General features: G+C 43.0%; 1 protein-coding gene across 2 annotated transcripts in view; it reads right to left on the reverse strand.

The window, feature by feature from the left end:
- Positions 1-2043: 2043 nt before the first annotated feature.
- The window catches only part of acss3 (acyl-CoA synthetase short chain family member 3), a 31185-nt gene continuing 7499 nt past the window's right edge, over positions 2044-25729 (reverse strand). Inside the window, exons 8-16 of one of the 2 annotated variants that reach the window (XM_034526328.1) lie at positions 25311-25462; positions 18692-18795; positions 5383-5478; positions 5136-5292; positions 4115-4196; positions 3767-3889; positions 3558-3657; positions 3174-3349; positions 2044-2706 (exon numbers count right to left, since the gene is read on the reverse strand). In XM_034526328.1, the coding sequence (XP_034382219.1) occupies positions 2623-2706; positions 3174-3349; positions 3558-3657; positions 3767-3889; positions 4115-4196; positions 5136-5292; positions 5383-5478; positions 18692-18795; positions 25311-25462 (1074 nt within the window). In that variant the 3' untranslated portion in view covers positions 2044-2622. The remainder of the gene's footprint in view (positions 2707-3173; positions 3350-3557; positions 3658-3766; positions 3890-4114; positions 4197-5135; positions 5293-5382; positions 5479-18691; positions 18796-25310; positions 25463-25729) is intronic. The other variant, XM_034526329.1, reaches the window with a different exon arrangement.

Raw genomic sequence — 25729 nt, forward strand, 5'->3', positions numbered from 1 at the left:
TTGGCGGAAGAGAGGGACCTTAAACTGTACGCCGTATGTAACACGACACTTTGGTTCAATACACAGCTTTCTTCAGAAGTACTGAAAAAAAAAAACTGTATTTTTTGGTTTTCAACGACTTGCCGGCTGTTTTTTGTTTTTTTTTGCCGAGAAGCCGCGAGGAGGTTGTAGGAGACGATGGGCGAGCCACCTCATCGTACCGGTGCCTCTTCCTCAATGTCCATCCAACATAAACCGACGAGTCACGCTTTAGAAAACCTGCTGCAAATGAACGACGAGTACGCTGTCTTTCACACAGACGAGTAAAACAGCGAGCGCCCGATGAGAGACGAGAACACCGACGTTAGAGTGTTGAGCATGAAGGAGGTGGACAGGAGACGTATTACTACTTCCTGTAGAACACTTCCAGTTTCCTGTGTAGTGGGGAGGACTTTACATGTTCATACCCGACAGGTGTAAAAACTCTACATGCCACACGTTGACCTTTTTTGACATTATGACTTAAGAGGTTTTTGTGCCACCTATGACTTTTCTTATACATACTGAACGATTAACTTGACTTTTTTTCCCACCACGTTAAAACTGACTTTTTATATCTATACTTTGACTCTTACGGCCTTCAAGTCCTCCCCACACGACATGAAAAAAAAAAAGACCTCATAGTTCAGCTCCAGCAGCTGTGCACAGGACACATAACAACTATTCTATTGGACTTCTTTCTGCACACTAGAGCCGTCTGAGGTTCTTAGCTGCTCGAAGGATAGATTTGTCTCCCGCTGCTGCGAGATGTCACGACCACAAAATGAATGCAGCGCCATTGCGACTTCATTGATTTCTGACTCAACTTCTCTTTTTATATTGTTTCCAAAAACCCCTCAAAACGGTACGAATTTGAAGATCACAGTTCCGAAAGGTTGTAAAACATACACCCACCACACCAAATCTCAAGTTGTTTGTTTGTCTATAGAAAACCTCACCGGCGTCGCGGTACCTCATTAAAAAAAACGACTCGCTGTGCTTCCCTTCAGGTACAGTTCTGAATAGAAACACCGAGTGGAGCTGCTGGACAGGCCAACCTGCCGAGGGTCGAACCGTTCTGATGACACGCACTGCCAAGAAGCCCTGCTCTCCTCTCCGTCCCGACTCCCCCTCCCTATAATGTGGGCACCAGATGCCGGTGCTAAACTGTCCTGCAGGCTGCCCTGTTGTCACCGTTTTTACCTTTTACATGTACAGTAACTTGTCGAAGCATAACGTACTGTGTATTTCTTCTACAGGAGATGTGTAGGTTATCTGTAAATAAATATGCCATTTTTTAATATATACACACATCTGATCTATGTATAAAAAGATATTCAGAGTTTGTGCAAAAAAAAAAAGAAGAAATTGTCCCTGCCACCTCATTTAGTGGTCCATAGATTAATATATGCTGCTCTTTAAACTGTCTCCATATTACCCCACCATCTCTAGATCATTTTGTACATATGGTTTTATTTTTTCATTGTGCTGATTATGATGATGATAAACCTGTGCTGCACCATATAGAGAGGAAGAGACGAGATGTGTGTAAACCTGCCCTCTAGTGGTGTACAAAAACCACTCCTAGCCCCATTTCTGGCAACAACAAGCTCCATCATCCTTTCTTATGGATTCGCCGTCATAAAAAGGAACATTAAAAAAATAAAATAAAAGGGGGACGTGTCCACGCACTGGAACAACATGACAAGCACTTTGATAAAACCGCATCAACTCAACGGACTATTTAGTAGCCAAAAACCAGAGATTTTACACGACCCTCCGAAGTGTGCTCAAAACTTCTTCTCAGAGAACAAAAAAGAAAAGAAAGAAAAGCAGGATGACATTCGTAGAACCTGTCAATTGTTGTACTGTATGTTCTGTCAGGCGATACACAAAAGGACAAACATTCAGCCAAGCTGGCCTTCTCCCCCCCCCTCCCCCCCCAGACACTGCGTTAACAGAGCAGAGGAAATAACTGAAAGACAGACTGCTTTAGCTCATCGTGTGCGTAGTGTGTATGACCATGTTGAAGTGAGGTGACATTTAATGACAAACCTGTTGCTTGCTGTGACTTACGTTGGTGTAACTGTTAACTCTTTGTTCCCGTCAGAGTTTCCAGGGTAACCTACTGTACGGCCCTGTTATCTGTCTTTTAGTTATTTCTGATTGACGACTCATTACAAGTCTTACGCTTTTAATTTCGTTTTTACATCTTCAATTTGCACGAATAATGAATCGTTTTATTTTGTGCCCATTTTTATTTATTTTTGTATTTATTACTTGTACTTTGGTCAAAAAGTAAGTGGTGAGCAAGCAAATTTTCATTGTCAATAATTTAAAAAAAAAGAAAATACTGTCAGTGAATGAATTGTCTTCATTATTTGTTTCACTCCTAATTCTAAATGTATAGTTCATACAAGTCAAGTACAGTTTAACATTATTCAGATTACATGGAAATATTGACCGAGCTTCATGGATTTGGCACAGATTGTATAACTACCTAACTAGTTCCCATCTGCAGCACCGGATTCACTGCATGAACATACTTCACACATCTTGCCAAAGTATCCGACCGGAGATTTCTTTATCATCCAACATGGAAGTTCAAGCTCCACGAACTCTCAGGGCTTTTTCTACCCGCCTCTCAATGTCTTTGAACACTTCTGGGTCCTCGATGGTGGGAGTGATCTGCAAGGAAAGATAGTTCCTTTGTAATTCTAATGCAAAGTAACATTAAGCTAATTAAAGCGATAATTAAATTATTTTTAAAAAAACACAGTATAGAATGTAAAAAAAACTAAATGCTCATTTAGAAAATGTCATAGTAAAGCGTGACGAAATAATATATTATAGTATGTAAAAAAAAAATCAAGGTATTTCTTTTTTATCAAAGTAAAATATGTTATCAAAAAGTCATTTTAGAATATACTTTAATATATATAAAAAAAAATATATATTAATATATATATTAATATAATATGTATATATATATAAATATATATTAATATAATATATATATTATAATATATAAAAATATAATATATATATATTATAATATATATATAAAAATATATTAATATATATATAATAATTATAATACATAAAATAAACAAAAATCCTAGTATAGTGTGTCATGAGGAAAGTATTAGTCACACCTTGTAAGACTTTCCGTTGACGAGGTTAGCTAAAGAGGAGCGAGGGATCTTGCCAGAGCGCGTTTTTGGCAATCCTTGGACAAAAAGCACTTTCTTAAAGGCAGCCACCGGTCCGATGGTGTTTCTCACAAGCTTCACCATCTCATTGATGATCTCCTCTTCGTTTTTCTGCACACCTGAGAAAACAAAGCACATGACGCAAACAAGCACACGCAATTTTAATACCACTTGCAATCTTGATCTTAGGGATCTAACCTCATGAAGGTAGAAGCACCCAAAAAAAGAAAAAAAAGCATTGTGTTACAAAAACACTGATGATTAGATATGTGATTAGATGTTTTATGGCTTCAGTTAATGCTACACTGTGCATCTGCCATTCCTCACCATTCTTGAGTACACACAGGGCCAAAGGAACAACACCCTTCAGCGCGTCCTCCAGACCCACCACAGCACAGTCTGCAACTGCAGGGTGCTGCAGCACTGACTGCAACACACACACACACACACACATAATATCACATCATAAAACCATAACAAAGAATTGGGAAAGCCTGCGTGTGTGTGTGTGACCTGCTCTGTAATCACTCTCCTACCTCTTCCAATGCTCCGGCTGACAGCCTGTGGCCCGCCACGTTGATGACATCATCAGACCGGGACATGATGTAAAGGAAACCCTCCTCATCCATGAAACCTGCGTCCATGGTGTCATAATAACCCTGATGGTGGAAGAGAAAGGAATGACGTGGCTCTGCCATTAAAGATTTCAACACCAGAGGGCCACCTTTTACCACACGACCCACTCCGCTACGTTATGGAGCCAGTGACGTGAATTGAACAGAACTTCAAACAAAAACAATTGTTCTCTATCGAATCGGACAGCTGTGCAAATTAGTTCATGTCCAACAAACGCGGGAATGTGAGGAAACGATGACTCGTCTTACTGGGAACTTGGTGAAGTAGAGCTCCTTGAACAGAGCCTGGTTCTGCCACAGTGACAACGCTGCACCGGGAGGTAAGGGCGGTCTGAGGGATTAAAAGACGGTAGTTTAGTTACATCACAATGTTTCTCTTTAACCCTTTGCTTCTGCCATGAAGGTACAACAAATAAATAAGGCGAGTTTGCAAGACTTGAAAAAAAAAAAACACTATGAAAAATGGTATTAAATTCAATAAGCATTAAGAGCAGTCCATCATATTTTACCCAGTAAAGCAATGGAAAACCGTCTAGACCACCCCCCTCCCACACCACACACACACGAGAGCTCAGTTACTCAGTCTTTGTTTATCCAAGACTACCCATAATCCACCTTCTTGACAGAGATGATCCCATTTCCCAAGTTTGAACCCTAAACATGCCTCTGCATATATTAATTTCTCTGAAAAGAGAATTATCACACACACACACACTGACACCAAAAATCCTATTTCTGATGCTGAAAGTGGATGTAAAACGGAATGAGTCGAGCCGTTTATGACTGCAGCTCAATCTGCACATATTCTACCAATAGGATTTGAAAAATGAAATATATATATATATATCTCAAGTAAATATAAGCCATAACACATTACAATGAGCTCACTCCCTTGATTATGATTTTATGAAGCCGTGGTGACTTTCTGGCTACTAGAAGTAAAATATAGTAACACAGCTGTTCCTGTCTGTGGTCTCCCGTGTGCTCACAGTACATGTGAATTCCTTGGAAATCCCCCGAGTTGGCCGGGAGTCAATACCAACAGTTACGGAGAACCGGGACATGGAGAAGGAGAGAGATAACGGAAAAGGTAGCAGAATGGAAGATAAGGCGGCACAAAGGCGCTACAGGGTGGCTGCAGCTCTCTACCTTACCAACGGTGGATCACTGAGGGAAAGATTTAGGAGTTTAAAATTTGATGAGCGTTTTTCCTGCAGCTCAGTCGTCGCTTTACCTTTCTTCTCCCATGTGACATGTTCACTCAGCTTACCTCACCACAATGTTTCCCAGGGTTCTCGGCTTCACCTCCTGCATGTCATCGTCGATCACGGTGACTAGTGGAGAGGGAAGAGCGAGCAATTCGTATTCAGAGACGGTGCAGCGCTCCGCTGGAGAAGCGGAAATATGAAATGCTCCTTTCGCAGGGGCTGGAAAAGCAGTCGCTACTTTTAATTCATACGAGTTTTTGGTTGAGCCGTAATTGAGGGGCCGTCAACACAAAGAGCAGAAGGTCTTACCATTGTAACCGGGAACAGGTTTGCCAGCCTGACCTGCAGGGGGCGTGAGTGAGTTCCCCAGACCGATACATGAGGAGGTGATGGCTGAGCCGGTTTCTGAGAGAGAGAGAGAGAGAGAGAGAGAGAGAGAGAGAGAGAGAGAGAGAGAGAGAGAGAGAGAGAGAGAGAGAGAGAGAGAGAGACACACACTCGCGTTCACGTGGGATAAAGTTTCAGTCGAGAGCGCAAGGGGCTCGAGGTCTGCGGTGACACAGCCTCGTCGTTTTCTGCTTTATTGTTACGTTGGACCTTCTGATGGTGTGTGGTTTTTGCGTTGCTCTGCTTCTGGAAGCAGCATTAACCTACATTATGCAGAGCTGTGACAGCTCCTACGGGCTCTCCGCCACTCCGCCACCCAGCTGTGCTCCACATAGAGCGAAGGCCCATAACTCAGAGAAGGCCTGACCGAACTGATCCGGCAAAACACAGCAGCCCGAGATCAGCATCTGGCCTTCTGTGACAAACTGAACACGTTTTAAAAAACATATCTGAAGAAACATTCTTGCTCTTCTTTTCTTCTTGTTGTGCTTTCACTGGGTGTTCCTGTCTGCTGTGTTTCCCTCCGCCCGAGAAAATAACAGAAGAAAGTCACGTTTAAAAAATAAATAAATAAAAAGGGTCGAGCCAGAACTAAGCTCCGCCCACCAGCCGGATCAAGCTCTCTGATTCTGCAGCGTCACAGTGCAGTAACACAACAGTGTGTCGCACACAACAGGTGACAGGCGACACAACATATCACTCAACGCAATGACTTCCATCATTCCTCTACGACACGTTTATATTCCTTGGTACATCTGCCTGTTGTTCACATGCTGTTTTTGCACAGCGGGATATACGGATCTTTAAGTCAGGACTGAGCGCTTGATTGGCTCATCAATTAAACATTAGATCCCACGTGCGACTACAAAATGCCGCTTTTAACTAAAAAAGGCAGTTAAATAACCTCACGGGTTGCCATTTCTCTGCACCAACATGCAAATGTATGCACAAGCTTTTCCAAAAAGGTAATGAGATCATCTCCTCTGTCTGATGTCTCCGTCGTGTATTGTGCCTTGAGGCGTTGCGGTCACGAGTGTCTTGGCATTCTTGACTGTTAATATGCAAATTCATGCAGCAAGGTGCACAAAACCTGAATCTGAGAAGTGATTGCAGGGAGGCGGGCGGGGGCGGGGGGGGGCAATACAGTCCCAATCACTAAAATATGCAGTCAGTGGCAGTGCTGGAGGCAGAAGTGACTTGTCTTCCGAGTGGGCTGAGGCCGATGGAAACACATTCTAGACAGCAGGCGTGCTATGCAAATGGCAGCTCGGTTAGTACGACGGTGTTCCTCATTAAATCTTGAGGGAGAGCGACGGCAACACGGGGCGTCACGGCTGTCGGCCACAATCAGTGGAGCAGTGAGGTAAAGTTGAGACAAAGAGCACCAACTATTTTTTTACACATTACACACGTTCCCAAAGTGCACACGCAACGCACAAACAGGACGCACACACACACACGCGCTTTAACTGGGAGACACTAATCAAACCAACGTAAATGGTGGTAGACCAGCTTCCAGCTTCCACACAGCAGGACTCAAAGACACGAGCTCAGGGGCAGGAGGTTGCTGTTGGTTGAGGAGGGGATTAATTCATCAAACGAAGAGAGGAGGAGGAGGGGAGGGGGGGGGGGGGGGGGGGGGGGGGCTGCAAGAGTTGAATACATTTCCCAACCTCTGAACTGGCGACCATGTACGCCTCATTCATCAGTGGCAGGTTAGCCGCTCCCTGCAGGGTTCAAAGCCCATCAGTGTGAGCGGAGACGGCGTCTTTTTATTCCTTTAGGGGGGGATATTCAGTGCGGCCCATCTTGTCAGAGAGCAGAGTGATGACAGACCCTCCCTCCCCCCCTGTTGACCAATCACGCCCTTTGCTTTGCCCTCAGGCACACACACACACACACACACACACACACACACACACACACACTGGAACATTAATGTAATCTGAACGGAACTCGGAGGGAGATTATTTTTCTATTATTTAAACTTTGAAGACTTTCGGCAACAACAGTTTTACAAAGCCGATATGAAGCGGCGCCCTCAGGACTTTGGATTGGTTCTGCAATGCGGGTTTCTTTTAAACTCTATATTTGTTTACACTTTTAGCTTTTAAACCAGGGAGGTTGTCTTCGTTCTGTAGTTGAGCGAAGCGTTTGGATCAGCATCGACACTTTTGGATGCGTGGAAGTCTTGGATAAATCTGTAATTGCGTGTGAAACTGTACCACAATTGACCTCGATGACATTATCTTATCAACTTAAAAGCCAATATTGGCAAACCAATATGTCCGTCTGACCCTGAAGGACGCCCCGAGGGTCCTTTAAAAGCCCTGTCGATTAGGGCCCCGCCTCGACCACCGAACCGTGTCAGCGTGGGTGGGAGTGTTTAAACCCGGCTGTGCAGCAGGAGCCGGTGATTCAGGCCCCGGGCGAGTAAATTCAAAACCCAAATGAAAGAAAAGACAATATAAATTGGACCGTGACATTATACCAGGCACATGGGAGGGGAGGGGGGAGGGGCGTGAAATCAAACCATTACAAAGCAAAGCGATCTCAATGAAAGCTCTCTCACTAAATTGCACAAAAAACTTTTTGGGGTTCCTCCTCACATGGAGAGGAAAGATGGTAAACTGACAAGAGCAGAAGCGTCGGCAGATCAAAACACAGCAGTTCATTTACATTTCTACACCTCTCTCCTCAGAGATGAAAGATACAAAAAAAAGATAACATTTTGATTACCTGGACGGGTATTTGAATTATAGCATTACTTCAGCAGACGGTATCTCTATACAAGTAGAAATGATGGGACTATTGACACCCTCAGCATTATTGATCTCCCCATAACTCAACCGTATCTACGGGCAACATCTTCCCACGGGGACACAATCTAATCCAATGTGGTTATCTGTCACAACTGTGTCTATTACAGGGTCGAGATGAAAAAAAGAAAAGAAAAACAGTCCCCGAGACAAAAAGAGATGAAACGCTTCCGCTGATGCTATTCTGGTCACATTGTGCGGAGGAAATTAAATATGCTGGATATGAAAGGCAGACGGCACCGGCTGAGACAGGTGAGTGAAAACATTGTCTGTGAGATGGAGTCGATCACACACACACTGTGGCTGTGTATCTGTTTGTCTGAATGACTGGTGGTGTGAGTCTTTGGCACACACATACAAGAGGCAAAAAAAACACACACACACACACACACACACACACACACACACACACGCACACACCTCGGTATCAGTGTTCGTCTACTCCCATCACTGTCTTTCCCTTTTTGTTTGCTCCTCCGCGCTCCTTCTGCCTCTGTACACAAACAAATCAATCTTCCTTCGACCTGTTGGAGATGAGCTCGGCCAGTGAGAGGCATTTTGATTGTGATGAATGGGCCGAGTGTTGGGGAGGAGGCGTCGGAAGAGCGGGGTGGACAATATGCTGCTTTGGCGCTATTGAATAGCTGTGCTCATTACTAGTAGCCTGGGGCAGGGGCAGAAAGAAAAAACAAAGATGGCTCTCTGATCCTGCACACACTATTCTCAGCAACACCTCAAGCGCTCCACTTCATTTTGAAGCAGATGAAACACCCGTCTTCTCCTCTCACAATGTCAGCGTGCCATTCCACTCCGCCTGTAAGGCCTTCCCTTCCAATGAGCGAGGTGGAGATGATGCAACACGGGCTGAAAAACCAATCAGTTGGTTACGAGAGGAATAATAAAGTGTCAGTTTTCTTACAGTTCTCCAGAATCTTCAGGCATGAGACAATTAAACCAAAACTTTGATTATAAAATGTGGTAAAAGTGTTGAATTTCACACGTTTTTTCTCGAACTCTAAACTACCACATATTCATTCCCCTTAAAATGGAGCGGAAAACCAAATCTTCTGAATCTAAAAATCGGCATTTCATAGTTTCCTTTCAAATCCAATGTGGCCGGCTATGAGCCAAAATTAAAGTGTTTTAAAAAAATGCTGCTTTGAAGGGTTTGACTGGCTGATTTTCACTTTTGAATGCAGCCGCTCCATTGAAACATTGGTAATAGGCATCAGGTAACTAGTGTTGCACCTGCTGCCTGATGGCAGGTTGGTACGTCCCTCTTCTTCAGCATTAATGCTCACGGGTACCAGCAGAAACACAAAGTACAAACAGAAGTTAGCAACCGCACTGAGTTCTGGGAAGGAGCTTAACAAGATAGCTGACCTGAGGTCAGTTGAAACGCTGATGTGGCGTAGGAGGATGAGAGGTGGATTGCTTTTGCCCTTTTTTCCTTCTTCTTGTTTTGCTTCCTTGAGACAAAACTAAGAATCCATAGAACTAAAAAAATAAAAAGTCAAATACTAAAATCATAGATTTCACCGCATGCTGCAGAATTGCAATCCAATCCGATGTGTGTCGTTAAGAGACGTGAACGTGGGGCTGCGTTACATTTCTCCGCCGTTTCTCTTTTTGTGTCCAAGAACGATTTGACGACCAAATCTCACCACAAACCTCCGGGATTAGTGCTGCTAGGAGGTCTGTGTTGATCAGCACAACTGGAACAGCTCAGCATAAGACCAACGCTGGCGGGCCCGTCCACTGAGGAGCCGAGCACAACGAGAGAAACCAAAAGGGTCGGTTGGCCGAGCAGCTCCGATCGGGCTCAGTGTTAAAGTGGAGAAAAATAACAAGTGAAGAGAGGGAAAGGGAGCAGAGAAAGTCAAACGGACGGACGGGGAAAATCAGTGGAGGTTGCTGATGCTGCCCACCAAAGAGACATGACAACGAGATGAATACACACACACACACACACACACTCACACACTCACACACACACACACTCACACACTCACACACTCACACACTCACACACTCACACACTCACACACTCACACACTCACACACTCAGCTAAAACCATTCCGACCCTTATCACTTTTCAGACTGCTCGCCTCATTTGCTCAGAGCCCAGAGTGTGTGCATACAAATGCACTACTTAACTTGCTAATGGAAGACCACTTCGTGTGCCGTACCTCAGCAGACAAATACTCTAACGGCTTGGAAAGAATGCTAGACGGTTACAGAGGGCCCCCCCCCCCCCCGCCCCCGCCTTCTAAGTAAACAACCCAGGTAACGCAAACGTGACACCTCAGCTCTCGGATATGTAATTACAGGAGCTGTGACATCTGCGCTACCGTCTCTGCAGCAGCGTAATGAGACCGAGTGAGACACAAAGCCGAGGCTCCCGAGCGTCTCCCAAAAGGTGGGAGACGGAGCACGAGGGTGACGCGAGTGAGGAATCACGTTACTGTAATTAAACTGTATTCTAGTGTAAAGTGAGGGACCAGCGGAGAAAAGGTGGGACAGAACACCAATAAGGAGACGTTTTTTTTAAAAATTCTTTCAGAATTTGAAATTCACAGCATATCTAGGATTGCGTCCACATGGCTCTCAACATGGCGGTCAACACACACAGAGGGAGAGGGACTTCATTTTCAACTCAGGTCGACGTTACTGAACGAGATCTTTACGTCACAAAGTTTTTTGCTGCTACATTAATGGTCTAAATTTTTAATTAGCACCTTTAGGACAAATAGGCACAGACGGTGTTATGATGAAATGTCCATTTGAAATGAAGGGCTGTCCACATGTTTCCCTGGGACAACTAATACACTGTACTATATAAAACTTGACTTTCTTGTATTCAAGACCAACGTAGTTTAGTTTTATTATTATTATAAAACACCTTGCTCCACATCTACCCTGAGGACAACAAAATGCAGCTATTAAATACAAAACATGGTGCCCAGATCTCTTAGGCATTATTTTCTCTATTGAAGAGAACAATATGTTGATAAGTTGACCACCGAGGAGCTAATTCTGAAAGGTTATCCTGCAGGTGATGTAGTCAGATTCAAATCAACATGGTCGGAGCAGCATTCCTGTTGAGCTCGCTGGTGTCAGGTTACGATTCCTGACTCAGTGCATTGCCGTCTCTGTGCTGAGTTAGTGAATGCCGGCCTGGTAAAAGCTTGTTTTTCACCAGAAAGAGGAGAAGGATTTCAAGAAGGCTATAAAAACTGCCCTTCACAGACTCTCTGAGACTTTTTCATCCATGAGCAGGAGGAGGAGGATGTGTGGAAAACCAGTCTGTGCCACCACTGCATTTGTCAATTTATTTGACAAGACAGGGTGCTGTGAAGAGGTCCAGTTTACTTTTATATACAAAAGGCGCCTGCTGTCCGCCTGAGAGACTCGGAGAAACAAAGACTAACACAGAGAGACCTAAAACACGACTGTAAGTCCATCCGCTCACTGGCGAGGCAGCCAAACGCTGCCAACTGGAAACACACATTTGTTGCCAGGCAACACCAATGACATCAGCAACCTTCATCATCACGCCGCCTGCCAATGGCACTTGGCTCTTAAAATAGCACACGTATTATTATCAGGCTTCAAAATGGAAGACTTCTTTTCTCATCTGCACATGAGGGGAAGTGAGCCGGGCTGGTTTTCAGGTGGCTCACGGAGGGAGGGAGGAATATAACGAAGGTAAAGGGGGAGGAGGGATGGAGGAGGACGCGCAGGTGAAAAAAAAAAAAAGAAGAGCCGTTTGTGGTGTCATGTCTGAGCTGATGAGACCGGATGAGTAGCAGCATATCAGGTGACAGCGGGGGGGGGGGGGGGGGGGGGGGGGGGGCTGGGAGACATGATGGAGTCCGCTGCTCATGGGAATAACGAGCACACTGATCACTTCCACTCCTCATCACAAGGCGAGTGTTGCCTGCACCAGCCAGAGTGCAAAACTAATCAGAGAGCTAAATTCGTAAAAACGCTCCGCCGAGAGCTCATTAGCAGAATCAAACATTTCCAGCAAAGAAAGTGTAAAATTATCGCTGCATGCAAGAAATGACAACAACAAAAAAAAGAAGAAGAAAGTTTAACAAACACACAATGTGTCCGTGGATATGTATTTTGCAGAAAATCCCCCCGGAAAGCCGAGCCCGCCGGCAATATTGTTTTCGTTCTAAAAAGGACCAGAGACTCGCTTCGACCCGTGACCTCCAGTCTGCTGCACTTCACGTTGCCTCTCGCCGTGGCAACATCACAGCGAGCCGTCTTCCCTTTCATTACTTCCAACCACGGGGGCCTCGTGCAGATCCCAGGGGAGCAGGCGTTCGGGGGGGAGCGAGCGCCGCTGGCTCTTTGTGTTTAAAAAAAAAATCAACAGTGATGCAATCGACTGCAAGGTAAGGAAAAAGGTCCCCAGGGGATGGATGGATGGATGTGGGTGTGTGTGTGTGTGTGCGTGTGTGTGCGTGTGTGTGTGTGTGTGTGTGTGTGTGTGTGTGTTTGGGGGGGGTGCAAACCAAACCGTGAGCCATTTTGTTTTTTAATCTTTTCAGCTGCATGCTAATGAACTGTTGCCAGTGTAGGGAGACGATGTCAAAAGAGAATGAATCTGTTAACGGGAGCTGCAAACACACACGGTGTGATAAATAAAGAACTCTTTGGCGATGAGGCAGCCGATTCAATCTGAGACGCCGGAGAGTAAGTACACTTCTACTTTTCTCAGAAAACAGTCGTCAAGGGTAGTGGTTCAAAAGTATTTTAATCAAAAGTCATTTTATTTCTTTGCAATTGAGCCTGGAACTTTCCACTTAAAGTGTATTAAAGTTCAACTGCATGTTTTTCCAGGCGTCACATACACAAAAAAAAAAAAGAGCAACCCTGACAACAATACATTAGAAAATAACTTGCAGGATTTTGATCTCATACAAGGATTTGGAACTCCAGAAGACTAAAACCCCTCATCCAAAAAAACAGCAATAACATTACAAATCCATATTCAGTATACAGCTGCTTGTTGTCAGGTATTTACTATGCAGTCAGTAAGTCCAGGTATCTGAACCCTGGAGGAACAAATATTTTTCTACTTAAAAAATGTGCCGCTCCGCTCACCTACTCTTCCCGTCATCGCTCATGGTGCCGGCTCGCTCACCATCGATTTCAGGCTTTGGGCTGCCGAATATTACATTCCACGACAAAAAAAAAAGAAAGAAGGTATGCAGCTAGAAAAGGATTTACGAGCGACCGCACCAGTGATGGATTTTGATGCATGTCTATCTATTTTGCAGGTGAGCTACAAGTAGAAGGACAGATATCAATATTTATAGATGAAAACCAAACGCCCGAGTCTGAAAAATTATTCAGAGTCGCCGTCCAAAGGTTTGGACTGTAATGAGTTTCTCCAGGAGGAGTCCGTCTCCCCTTTCAGCGACGGCCATTTTTGGGGTAAAAGAGCCTTCAATGTTAAACTGCTTTACATGAATAAAGTTGCTGCTCTGGGGGGTGAAGATGAAGGAGATGTCTCAAAGTTGCTTGATTGATGTCTACAGAGAGCTCAGCGCTCTTATCTTTTACCCACATTTGATGTGTGTGTCAACTGGAGCTGGGTGCAAAAAAACAGACGTTTTTTTCACGACAAAATCATCCACGATATCGCCGATAAATGTATGAGATATATTTTCTATTAGTGTTATTTTTTTTTAAATCCGATTTCCCTTTTCCTACAAAAACACATCTGACGAACAGCCGTAGTCTTCTAAAGAAAGTTGAATTATTTTATGCCCATGTAGGTCAGCATAGGGATAAACAGAAGTTAGTGGTTCAAAAGTAGCTTGTAGCTGCATTATGATAATATAGAAATGTTTACTATGAACCAAAATGAACCTTCCGGTTTCTTTTGGGTTCTGTCGTAAGGAGAATAGTGTTAACACCAGCTATTACTAAATGTATGTACATCCAATTCATGCATATGTTATTACCTAAGTGAATAGATGTCAACACAATATGTGGGTAAACCAATCTAAATAAATAAGTCACAAAATAATTACATTGAGAATTATAACCATTATTAAATATAATATTTGTTTTATTTTATTTAATAATGTATATATATAGATATATATAAAAAAACATTGCTTTAATATGTCCGTAGGTTTGTGACTGCAAAGTAATCAAGGTGCCCTTGATCATCATCATAAATCACAAAGCTGGCATTAACTTGTTCCTTCGCAGAAATTAAAACCAGCAATTAATTTATCCTGCCAGTAAGCAAGTTGCACTTCCTGTGTTGGAAGAATGAATGGATACAGTATGACACCCATGCCTGTGTCACGACATCAAGGCAAACATGGGTTATCTACTTCAGGCTGGGGTCATTACTCATTAATATGGTGAATTCATTGTTGGTTTTAAGCTCTTCTGGGAAATTGTGGTTAAAAAGATGAAATAGCATGTGGATGTGAAGAAGGTGTTGCTGGAAAGCATGGATGGCGTCAGACAAACTCGGAAAACTTTTTTTCCCCCTTTCTGTAACTTCAGAAAGTAATAGCAAACTGACGGTGATTGAATGAATATGAATAACATGCCCGAGTCTCTTTCGCCCCAAACCGCCGCCTCAGACGGACGAGAGAAGAAAGCAAGTGAGACGAGAAGTGACCCACTCAACCGTGAAAAAGTGGAGAACACATTTGGATTGCTGCTCCGGCCAGCCAGCTGCCATATATTGAGTTTAGCAGTGGGGGTGGGGGGGGGGGGGGGGGAAGAATCCAACGGGATTTACACATCTAGAAATCAAGAGGGTGCCAGAGCTTTTTCTCCAAACTCAATATATCACCTGGCTAGGACAGCCACAAAGTGTGTGTGTGTGTGTGAGAGTGAGTGTGATTGTGTCAGAAAGAGAGAAAGGAAGGGAGTCAAACTGAGAAACAAACATCCCTTTGTTCAAGTAGGATGAAATGTGATCTCACAAACGCTGAAGCTACAGAGAGAAAGATGGGAATCAGCCGCTCTGCCCAGCACTTCCAGGCTAGGGGAGGTTTATTGAAGTCAATCCATCTGCTCTGCCAGTCGGACACAATCTGAGCTGGAGGTGCAGAAAGAGAGTAAACAACTAAATCACACAGCGCCAAAAAAGGTTTGCAGATGTTTTAATCTTGTGTTTGCCTGTGAGCATTGGAGCTCGTTCTAAGAACAGTAAATGCTCATCTAACAGCCGTAATAAAACATCAGTGTGTGGTTGTTTAAAAACGGGAGCATAAACACACCACAAGAGAGGGAATTCACTGCGAATTATTGCGCTTCGGCAAATTAATTTCCACAAAGTTTACAAAGCGGTGTCACATTTCAGGGGCTGGACCGGTGACCACTCCATCAGTGCACCAGACTGAGCCCAAGAGTCTGTTCACCACCAGGAAGTTGTACAAATATCACTGCGGTTTGTCTCAAAGACGTCTTGTGGTCTTCAAACTTACAAAATACCTGATCATATGGACCGTATGCAACAGTTCTGCTTTGAACTGGAAGGCAGCATGTGTGCGATATGCCGACAGCAGGGTCAGCAATTCAAACCCAAGAGCTTGGGAATGATGAATTACATTTCTGCGATATTACTCTATTGAGCTTTTTACACTCGCATTGCGCCCGGACAGACCAATCAGTCAAGTGGGCTAATCTGCGCTCAGATCAGTGTGTGTGTTGCCTGTACAAACTCAAGGTCGATGGGCTTTCCAACGGTCCAACAACAGTATTGATCCCATATTTAACACAGAAATGTCGTCTTGTCCGGCATCGACCCCGCAGTCTCGCAGGCAGGAAAACATTCCGACACAAAAGAGACATCCAATTTTGCTCTTTCGCCGGGACATTTATCATACTTTACTCATACGTGAAGAGGACGGCAATCAACAATCAAGTGTGTGTGTGTGTGGGGGGGGAGGGGGCCTCAGACCAATGTATGGGAAGCTGGGAACTTAAGATGCTAACCACGCCATTATCATCCAGACCCACGACGGCCGTGTCATACGATGGGCTGACTGCGAGGTGAAGATAAGGGAGATTACAAACTTTCTAGGAAACAGCAACCTCGCCTTCCCTTGTCTAATGTACGACCACTGGACTGTGAGTTAAGAGGCGCGACCCAGCGAGTCTTTAACATGATGCACGGGTGCCTCGGCCTCTGTGAACCTCACAATCATCTGAAGTGCGTCGGTGCAATGTGGCGCTGAAATATCAATATCTGCTAATGGACTTTTTAAAGAGAAGACCGATCAGAATGGAAGCCCTTCTTTGCCGAGGCTGATTAGCCGTACATTATTGTAATCTTTCTTTTAAGTGAAAACTGAGAGAATTCCCCACACCGTTGGTCCCTTCATTGCCATATATTTCTCTATTTTACTAAAAGGCAGTAATATAAAATCAATTTTTTACAGTTTTGCTGTGTAATGAGGGTCTACTTTGATATGAAAATAATTGATCACATCACACGAGCAGGAAATCGTGTCTGTAATCCCTTTTCCCTTTTTGTAATCAGTGAGACTGAGAAAAATCTCTATTACCCTGGGGTGAGTTCACTTTAATGTCAACAATAAAATCAGTATAGACTTATTATGTTGTGTCTTTTTTATATGGCAGCAATGGAAGTGATCTGGACTTGGCTATGAGTTTGCAACTTTTGATTACAATTTTAAAAAAGCAACAAAAAAAAAAAGTTCCTCTACTATTTATAGTAGAGGGTTATAAATAACACCGCTGGTTGTCCTGGTGTAAAGAAAAGAGGGCGCTACACCATCGCGCCTCCTCCAGTCAGAGGGGCCAACATGGACCACTGGCCCTTGAAAGAAGCTGGGATGCGTTCCTTTGTTTCTTCGACAAGAGGGGAAATTGGGTCAGAGTGGGGGATGTGATGGGAAACTTGTTAAAAAACATGTTATTGACTAAATTAAATCAATTATTTTGAACAGAAATTACGTAAAATACAATTTTACGGGGCTTTCCACAATTGAAAATGTCACTATCTCTCTTATTAAAATGTTTTTTTTTTTTTTTAAATCAAATATTTCTATTAGTTTAAGTAATAAACTATTTCAATTTCAACTCCTGAACTGACGAAGTACCTCTGATTGCTTTCTTTCCTTTATCTCTTTTCTCAGCACATAACTTAGTCCTCACACCTCAGCCGGTCACTCACTGTCCCTCTTGGGCGCAAAGTCAATTAAACATTAGTGAACTCAATGAATGGCAATGCCAATAAAACCCCTTCTAATCTGACCTGTTGAAGTAATGCTCTCTGGGAGTTTTCCCACCTGACAATGGTTGACTTGGGCCTGAGGAGATCTGTGGTGGCTTGGCCTGCTGGATATTAATCAATAATACATTGGTGAATCAGCCTTTTTGCACTTGTATACTCCAAAAGTCTGATTATTTTTCAGCTGCGATGGAGCCGTTCCATTAATTACAATGTGCACCATCACTTCCGGTCATGATTCACATTTTGACTTCATTAAAATGGTGATTTCAGCCATTGTTCATCTAGTTTTGATTGCCATCCAAATAACCAGTCCAAATGATGACAAGTCATTTTGTGTGCCGATCAGTTCTCAGAGAAGCTTAGAAAATCAAACATTGGGGTCTTTAACGACATAATTACTCTGGAAGAAGGGGTCCAATGCCCCGGTCTACAATACAAAACATCAGATGGGAATAATCACAGAGGGCAGTATGATTAAATGTTCTTCCTAATGAGTGCCTTCAAGGGAAAAGTGATTTCCTGGAGTTATATACCTCTTCTCAAGGCCAAGTTAATGTCAATGGACTAATAAAATACAGCAAAGACCACATTCAAAGTCTTCTCACACTGATAAGCTTAAGACGAGGCAGAGTCTTAAAGATCAAGTTAAAATGAAAACATCATACACAGTTCAAGTTAATAAAAGTACTCCTTGAAATGCTTTCTCGGTATCGTAAGAACATAATCCCTAAAGTTTGGAGGGTAAAGTGCTTCTAAACCTACTCGACCGATTCATCGCACGTGGCAGCGTCACATATATGAGAGGGGATGAATGTGCTCAACAATTTGAACTTCAACCACCAGAAAACCGGTGACATGAAGTCTCTGAACTGCACATTGTGTCTGTGATGTGATGCTTCATACTAAAAAGAGACAAAAGAAGGCAGGAGAGCCGAACGTCACGTAGGCGAGTCCAGATTTCACCGAGTCACTGACATCTAGGATTTCAATTCATTACTTCCTGTCAAATGTGAAATGTGGGCTTAAAAGGGAAAATGTATGGAATCAGATAAGACAGGTGAACTATATATATTTATATTAAAACATTTCACAGTGATGCTTTAGTTACAGGGCATTGACAAGGTAAAGATCTGGGTTGTCAGAAAGTAGAAACCTTCCTACCAGTCTGCCACCAGTGATCCAGGACGGGAACCCCAAAGGTCCTTTTGGTCCATTCCAGCGTCTCCACATCGCAGCGCTCGCCAGCCAGAAATAACGACCGCAACCTGCACGGACAGAGTACACGCCTGTCAATCCCCTTCCTTCAGGAGGCATGACACGTCGACCCTCTCAGGGGAAGGGTCAAGATAACACAACAATCTTGGCAATGGAGGAAAAAACTAAATAAGTTGTTTACATGCTCAAACTGTTAGAAAATACGTCTGGCTGGTATCTGTTATTTTGGTTTCAGTTGATTCTATTTATTTATTTTTTCAATTAGTGTTTCTTTCAAGCTTATTTTGAAAAAAAACGTAACTTTATAATTAATTTGAACAATCACGGCCAGAAGAAAATGGGATGCAAAGAATACATTTTTTTGCAAATGGACTTGGCAAATTAGTGTGCTTCATGGATTTGGCCATCTCTGTGTCTTCAAGTATGCCGATTATAGATCATAAACTTGATCCTCAGAGCTGTGCAGCTTCTGACTTATTGTTTTAGGAGTAGCAGATGAATTATGCACAATTATGAAAACTAATAATATCGAATGTGACTTTGAACTCCTGCAACATCTCTTCAAGTCCTTCGCTATGATGGTTTGCCTCCTTGCGGTCACACTCCCAAACGGACGTCACGGAGGCGGAGTAGCTGTGTTCGTACCGTTTGCACACATGCACAGGCAGATGCGGACACGGTAAGTGCGGTGGCAACAAATTGCCAGTACGTCAACGCAAAACTCCCTTTAGTGACGCAGTGTATGTCACGCGGACATGAAGACATCGGCTTTGTGAGGACGGTAGAGGTGAATCTTGTTTGTGTTGGGCATTATCTGTACCGCAGTCTCAAACAGATCGATATGCTCCACCTCTTGTTATGAAATGCCATTGCAGAAAGAACTGGACTTACAAACTTTCGTCTTCGGTGGGACTAAGCTGCCCTTTCTCAACTCTCAGTCAGTATCGACGTGACTGAGTCACTGTGTGACCACAAACTCCCGCAAGGACATCTGAATCCTCATAGTTTGGGAACTGCTACTCCCCGGCTTCATGAAACCCTCCCTCCATGGTGACCCAAAGGTGACCCAAAACAGAGCACTTTCTGTATTCAGCCTCCCCGGATTTCTCCCACATAATTTCTCCACAAAACTGTCTCTTGATGGCTGCCCATGGCTGCTCATATCTAATGCACAACACTGCTGGCAGCTCGCTACAAAGCTGTTAAGAAATCTGTAAGCCCCCCCCCCCCGTCAGGTCACAGTAGAGCCACAGACTCTAGACTGATCGCTACATTTTCCCACAGATGACTGCTGGGCATCACTCATCGCTCTCAAACCGCCGCAATGGCTTTCCAACTCCAAATCAGACTTAAAAGTCAAATTCTATCTTCGGGTAACGGCCGAAAAGATTTTCCACTATGTCACTCTCTCTGAATCGTATCTTTTCTCCCCGAATTATATTCTATTATCTTTTTCAAGCACTATTCTCCAACCTGACGGTTCTTTGCCCTCCAGAATAGTATGTAGTCTGGATTTTATGGTTTCCAGTAACACTGGGATTGCGGAACAGGGGCTACAGCCAACGAAGATTTGTGAATTTATGTCAGAAAAACATAAATATTCTGCCTTTGATTATCCCCACCCAGATGTTGAAGGGTTCCTAGAAGCCTTCACAGTCAGTACAGTTTAAAATAACGTGATTCCTTTTCACTAAGAGGAAATTACCCTCTTGTTGAGTTTGAAATCGAATCATGATTCTTCTTTTTATGTTTCATGTCGAGTTTTTCCTGTTTCATAATTTCCGATTCTTTAAGTCATTTCATTAGGATTAAAGAGGACATGGCAAGTAATTATGGGCTTTAAATGTACCTTTTTTGTTGCATTAATAACATGTTGTAAATGTTTACAGGAAAAATCCACATGTTCACCACGTGAAGTAACAGCCGTTATAAATTTATAGGAATAGAAACAAAAAAGTCTGTATTATAAATAAGTGACGACTGTATTGTTGATAGATTACTGTAATTGACCACCCAAATTAACATCTCATCGAAATTGATGGCTTTAAATAGCTGATTGAAAAGCCTGAAATAAAAAGGTTGTTTTTGTTTGCAGTCTTTTCTATTTTTAAGTAATTAGTGCCATAACTCAAATTTAAATTGACAAATAATAAATTGAGTTGCATAAACCTCTGTGTGTATTTCAGTCCTAAACTGTGAGTAGCATAAGCACAAAGACAGAAATATACATGCACTGGCTAATTATATGCCACTTTGACTCCCAGCTTGTATTTATTTTGAACAAGAACTCATAACACAGCTTTCAATAAATCTTATAAAATGAACATATGAAATAACCACTGTAAAGACGATTTTTGAATACACCGGAGTATTTTCTTATTTAGTTAAGAACTTTAGCACAAAATCAAATAGAAAAACTAAATAAATATTTCCATCTGTACCCCGACTGTTTCCATGTAAAATTAAGGCAGATTAAGGCAACAGTTTGATTCAACAATGAGGCTGAATTAAGAGAATCCTGGACGCTGCTGTTGGAAGACACAACTCATTATTTAGTTCGACCAAGATTTGGGATTTAAGTAAACCGTGTCACGTTATTCTGCGGAGAGAACCCTCCCCTGATCCTGCCCTGCAGGAACCGAGCGACATACCATGTGGAACAAAGGGACGATTGACTCCCTGCTCTCGCAGTGACCTCGTGTTCTCGCCAAACTCCACGACACTCCCGAGCTTCTAGTTATCAAAAGGACAACTCGGATTGTCTGTGGTTTTCTAAAAGGGGTTTAATGGTTGTACAATTACAAGTTTTTGGGGGGATTCTGTGACCTTTAGACCTGGCAATAAGTGGGAGGGTGGTGGTTTGGCTGCTGCTCAAGCTCAAGGGACTGAGTCAGCAATAAAGTGTGAACATCAGTGTTCTGTTTTCAGGAAGAAAAGATCTTAAGAAAATCTTTCCTTCCCTTTTGGAATTATTTAGAAAAAATAAAAATATGTGACAATATGTAACGCGTTAATGAAGGTGATGTGCGAGTTATTTAAAAGTATAACTTCATGGCATAAAAATACAATATTTATATACTTTTGCTCGTTCAATAAGAAAAATGCTTCCTTCCATCTTAATATTGATTTCAATGCCTGAAATGCCACATTGATTTCAATACATTGTGTGTGGACTAATTACATGTATGACAATAATTATTAAGCACCATCTGTTTCCAAATAAACGTCTTCACATTGCAGTGTGAGGACAAACAAAGACTTAATTGTTGCGCATTCAACAGTAAGTGTAAAAGTTCACGCTGACATCCGCTCTCGGTAAAAAGTACATTGATATCAAATGTACTTTGATAGTTACTTTTATTGCACCGCATCAGTAAAGTTCAAAAGCACATATTCCATCTCAACGGTAACACTGGGCGCCACATGTCAACCAATAAAAGCTACGCTAGTTTGCAAAGATAAGGCCCCACTAATCTCTACGGCGTGACCTTGGAGCAGGAAGCGGCGTATCGTTGGTGGTTAAGGTTATCCACACGAAGGCCCCCGGTCACGTGTTTTAAGTCTACAAATTGCTAACATGCTCAAAGCTGATTCTGTGAGCTCAGTGAGACAACGTTTAGGCAGCAAGAATCATTTAAAATATAGCCGCAATTGTTGGCAGTGAGTTGTTCCATATAGACTGACATTTAATCTCCAAAACATGTGCATGAGCATGAAATGTCTCTGTGTGTGTGTGTGTGTGTGTCAAGTGTTTAGGACGTACTATCGAGTGGAGTCAGGGTTAGGGTCAATGTAGTTTCACATGGATGGTGACAAGTAATATGGCTCCAGCCCATTAATAAGGGTTCAGGGTTATTACAGCTGAGCTGGAGGGAGGGAATAAATGTTCCACAGTGTCAATAAACTGCAGTCTGGGTATGTGAGCCGTATCAAATGATTGTTTAAGTCCTCTCTAGCATGAAATTATGTGTTTGGTAATAAAAGCTAAAAGAGTTCTCGGAAAGCTTTTTGCTACGCCCATCAACACAATTTCAATTAAAAGAGGCATTATTACTATTGACATGCATAGACTGGATCCATTTGGCAATTCTCTCTCTCTCTCACTCTCTCACTCTCTCACACACACACACACACACACACACACACACACACACACACACACACACACACACACACACACACACACACACACACACACACACACACACACACACACACACACACACACACACACACACACACACACACACACACACACACACACACACACACACACACACACACACACACACACACACACACACACACACACACACACACACACACACACACACACACACACACACACACACACACACACACACACACACACACACACACACACACACACACACACACACACACACACACACACACACACACACACACACACACACACACACACACACACACACACACACACACACACACACACACACACACACACACACACACAGCTAAATAAAACTATCAAGAACTGTCAGTAACTCCTCCACTAAACTAAACTTTTCTGACATTCCAAATGTCAAAATACCACATTGTATTGGCTGAAACCCTCTTTTTGGTTACTGTAACATTTATACATATCATAAGTTAACGAGTGAAAAGGCTCAGACATTGAGCCGGCCATGTGTTTTCATTGCTTTTCTTTGTATTGCTGCCTCTGCGGTCGTGTCACGGTGGCATGTTTTGGTTCAGCGCCGAAGGGGAAGTACAGTAATCTTTCACCAGCCTGCCACAGCCGAGGGGAAAAGACGCATTAGGGATGAGAAAGTGGACGCAGAAACAGACGGTCGCTTGAACGGCTGATTGCGGCAAGGTCGAAACTCAAGAGGGATGAATGCCGCCAATGTTTCAGGCAAAGATATTGGAAATATTCTCCGCCTTGTCAAAAGGATGCTTTCAGCACAGTGAACACACGAGGGTCGTAAAAGATTCTGCACACAACGCCGGAGTTACTGAACGATTCACTGCGGCCGGAGCTCATCCGCACGCAGAAATGCTCCACGATTGTGTGCTTAGAGGCATTTTTCAGACCGCTGACCGGAAACAAAAAGTGGGGATTTGACACCATAACCACCCCCTTAGGTTCCTATTTTCACCACTTCACGCCAAACAATTCATAATTCTAATAATCGCAGCGAGTATTTCCCTCTCTGGGCCAAACTAATAGTGTGGATTATTTTTTTAACTGAGCTACAAAAGACTGTACACCTGAACAGTGAGACAGCAGCCGGGAGGAAACAAGTTGACAGTAATATTTAATACAGGTGAGCTGCAGTGACTATTGTTTTGTTATCCGGCCTGATTGATACTCTAGAGTCCACGTGAGAGTGCAGACCGTCAGCTATGGAGGTGGGAGAGGGCCGTGCATCGACAGATGGCCAGCGACTAACGAGAGGCTGGACAGGCTGCTGAGATATGGTTTCACACATCACTCCTTCAGAGGCTCAACTAACAACATGCATTTGAGGGGTTAAGGTCCATACCGACTGTCTTCACAGTTCTCACCTTAAGTTACTCAGAAGCACCAGATAAATGATTTATATGTTCAGTCAGATGTCCCGATAGAAGATGGTAATCAAGAATCAGTCCCCGTTGAGAACCGGTTGCTCTTATTATTCTTTGGAATCGCACGTCTCTGTGACTATAAATTAATTTTTTCTCTACAACGTGAACAACAGATCTGTGTTGAAATCGGCAGAAGGAGAGCTGGTTAAAGTTAGCTGTACATTATGATGTGTTCAAGGTCTATTCAGTAAAAATGTGTATTGGGCAAATGTTAATTAAATTGTTATCGTAAATTGTAAATTATAACTTTATCTTGATGTGTTAAAATGTGAACTTTTAAACATATAGTTTTTCCCGGGAACCTTGAATAAATCCAGTTGTGTGAAAGAGATGTTAACACAGCAATAAAAAATAGATATTAAAGAGGGAATATGACTCATTTAAGTTCTTAACACTAGCTCTAAGCAGCTTATAAAACATCATTAAAATTACTAATGCCAACGTTTTTTTTTGAGTTTTTTTAAAATCACGGCAAATATTCAAATAAAATGCAATTATTGATGTCCTCATTTAAATAAACTATAGATGACGATAAAGTAAAAAGATAACATTTGGAGCATTGTAGTCTTTTTCCACCAAAACAGCGTATCAGGAATCAATGAGGAATTTGAGAAAGAATCAATGAGAGGAATCTATAATGGGATCAGTATTGATAAAATCCATAGATAGGAGCAGGGATCATAGTCCAATGGGCTGAAGGGTTTGCTAAACATTAACTCTACTTTTGGTCTAATACCATGCCGAATTAAAAGCGAGTGAGCTTTAACATGAAAGATAATAGCATGTTTAAACATTCAAATCATACACATAGTTGTGCATCCAAACAACCTTTTACTTGTTACCCATCTTAGTCTTTAAATAAGTGCCCAATGCATTACAAAGACTGCACTATGACCGGTTCGTTTTGGACTTGGCTCAAGGGGATTCTCCGTTTGTGTGAAGTGTAGCCGTCTACCTGGAGAGGGGGTGTTTCCTCCCCATCGCAGCATGAGGGTCCTGCTGGCGGATGGCTCGGATGGCGGTGGGCGCCGTGAACATGGAGGCGGCTCCGTGTTCGGACAGGACGCGGAAGAAGGCCCCGGGGTCTGGCGTCCCGACGGGCTTACCCTGTAACACAGCCGGGTTAGTTCTCAAACTGTGACACGGATGCATGGCATATAAAAATCATATGGCGGGCGGCCTACAGAGCGGGCAAGCAGACACATAGCTTATTGTGGAGAAAAAAAAACGTGACACATTTCAACAATGTTCCACAGTGCAAATTCACACCAAACTACAAAAACATGAATATTCATAGAGCAGCTGTTTAGAGAGGCCCAGAAACCCATGGATTAGAAAACACCGTTTCACTATAGGAGAAAAGACAAAAGAACG

The sequence above is a fragment of the Cyclopterus lumpus genome, chromosome 23, assembly GCF_009769545.1.
Source record: "Cyclopterus lumpus isolate fCycLum1 chromosome 23, fCycLum1.pri, whole genome shotgun sequence".
NCBI classification, from domain to species: domain Eukaryota; kingdom Metazoa; phylum Chordata; class Actinopteri; order Perciformes; family Cyclopteridae; genus Cyclopterus; species Cyclopterus lumpus.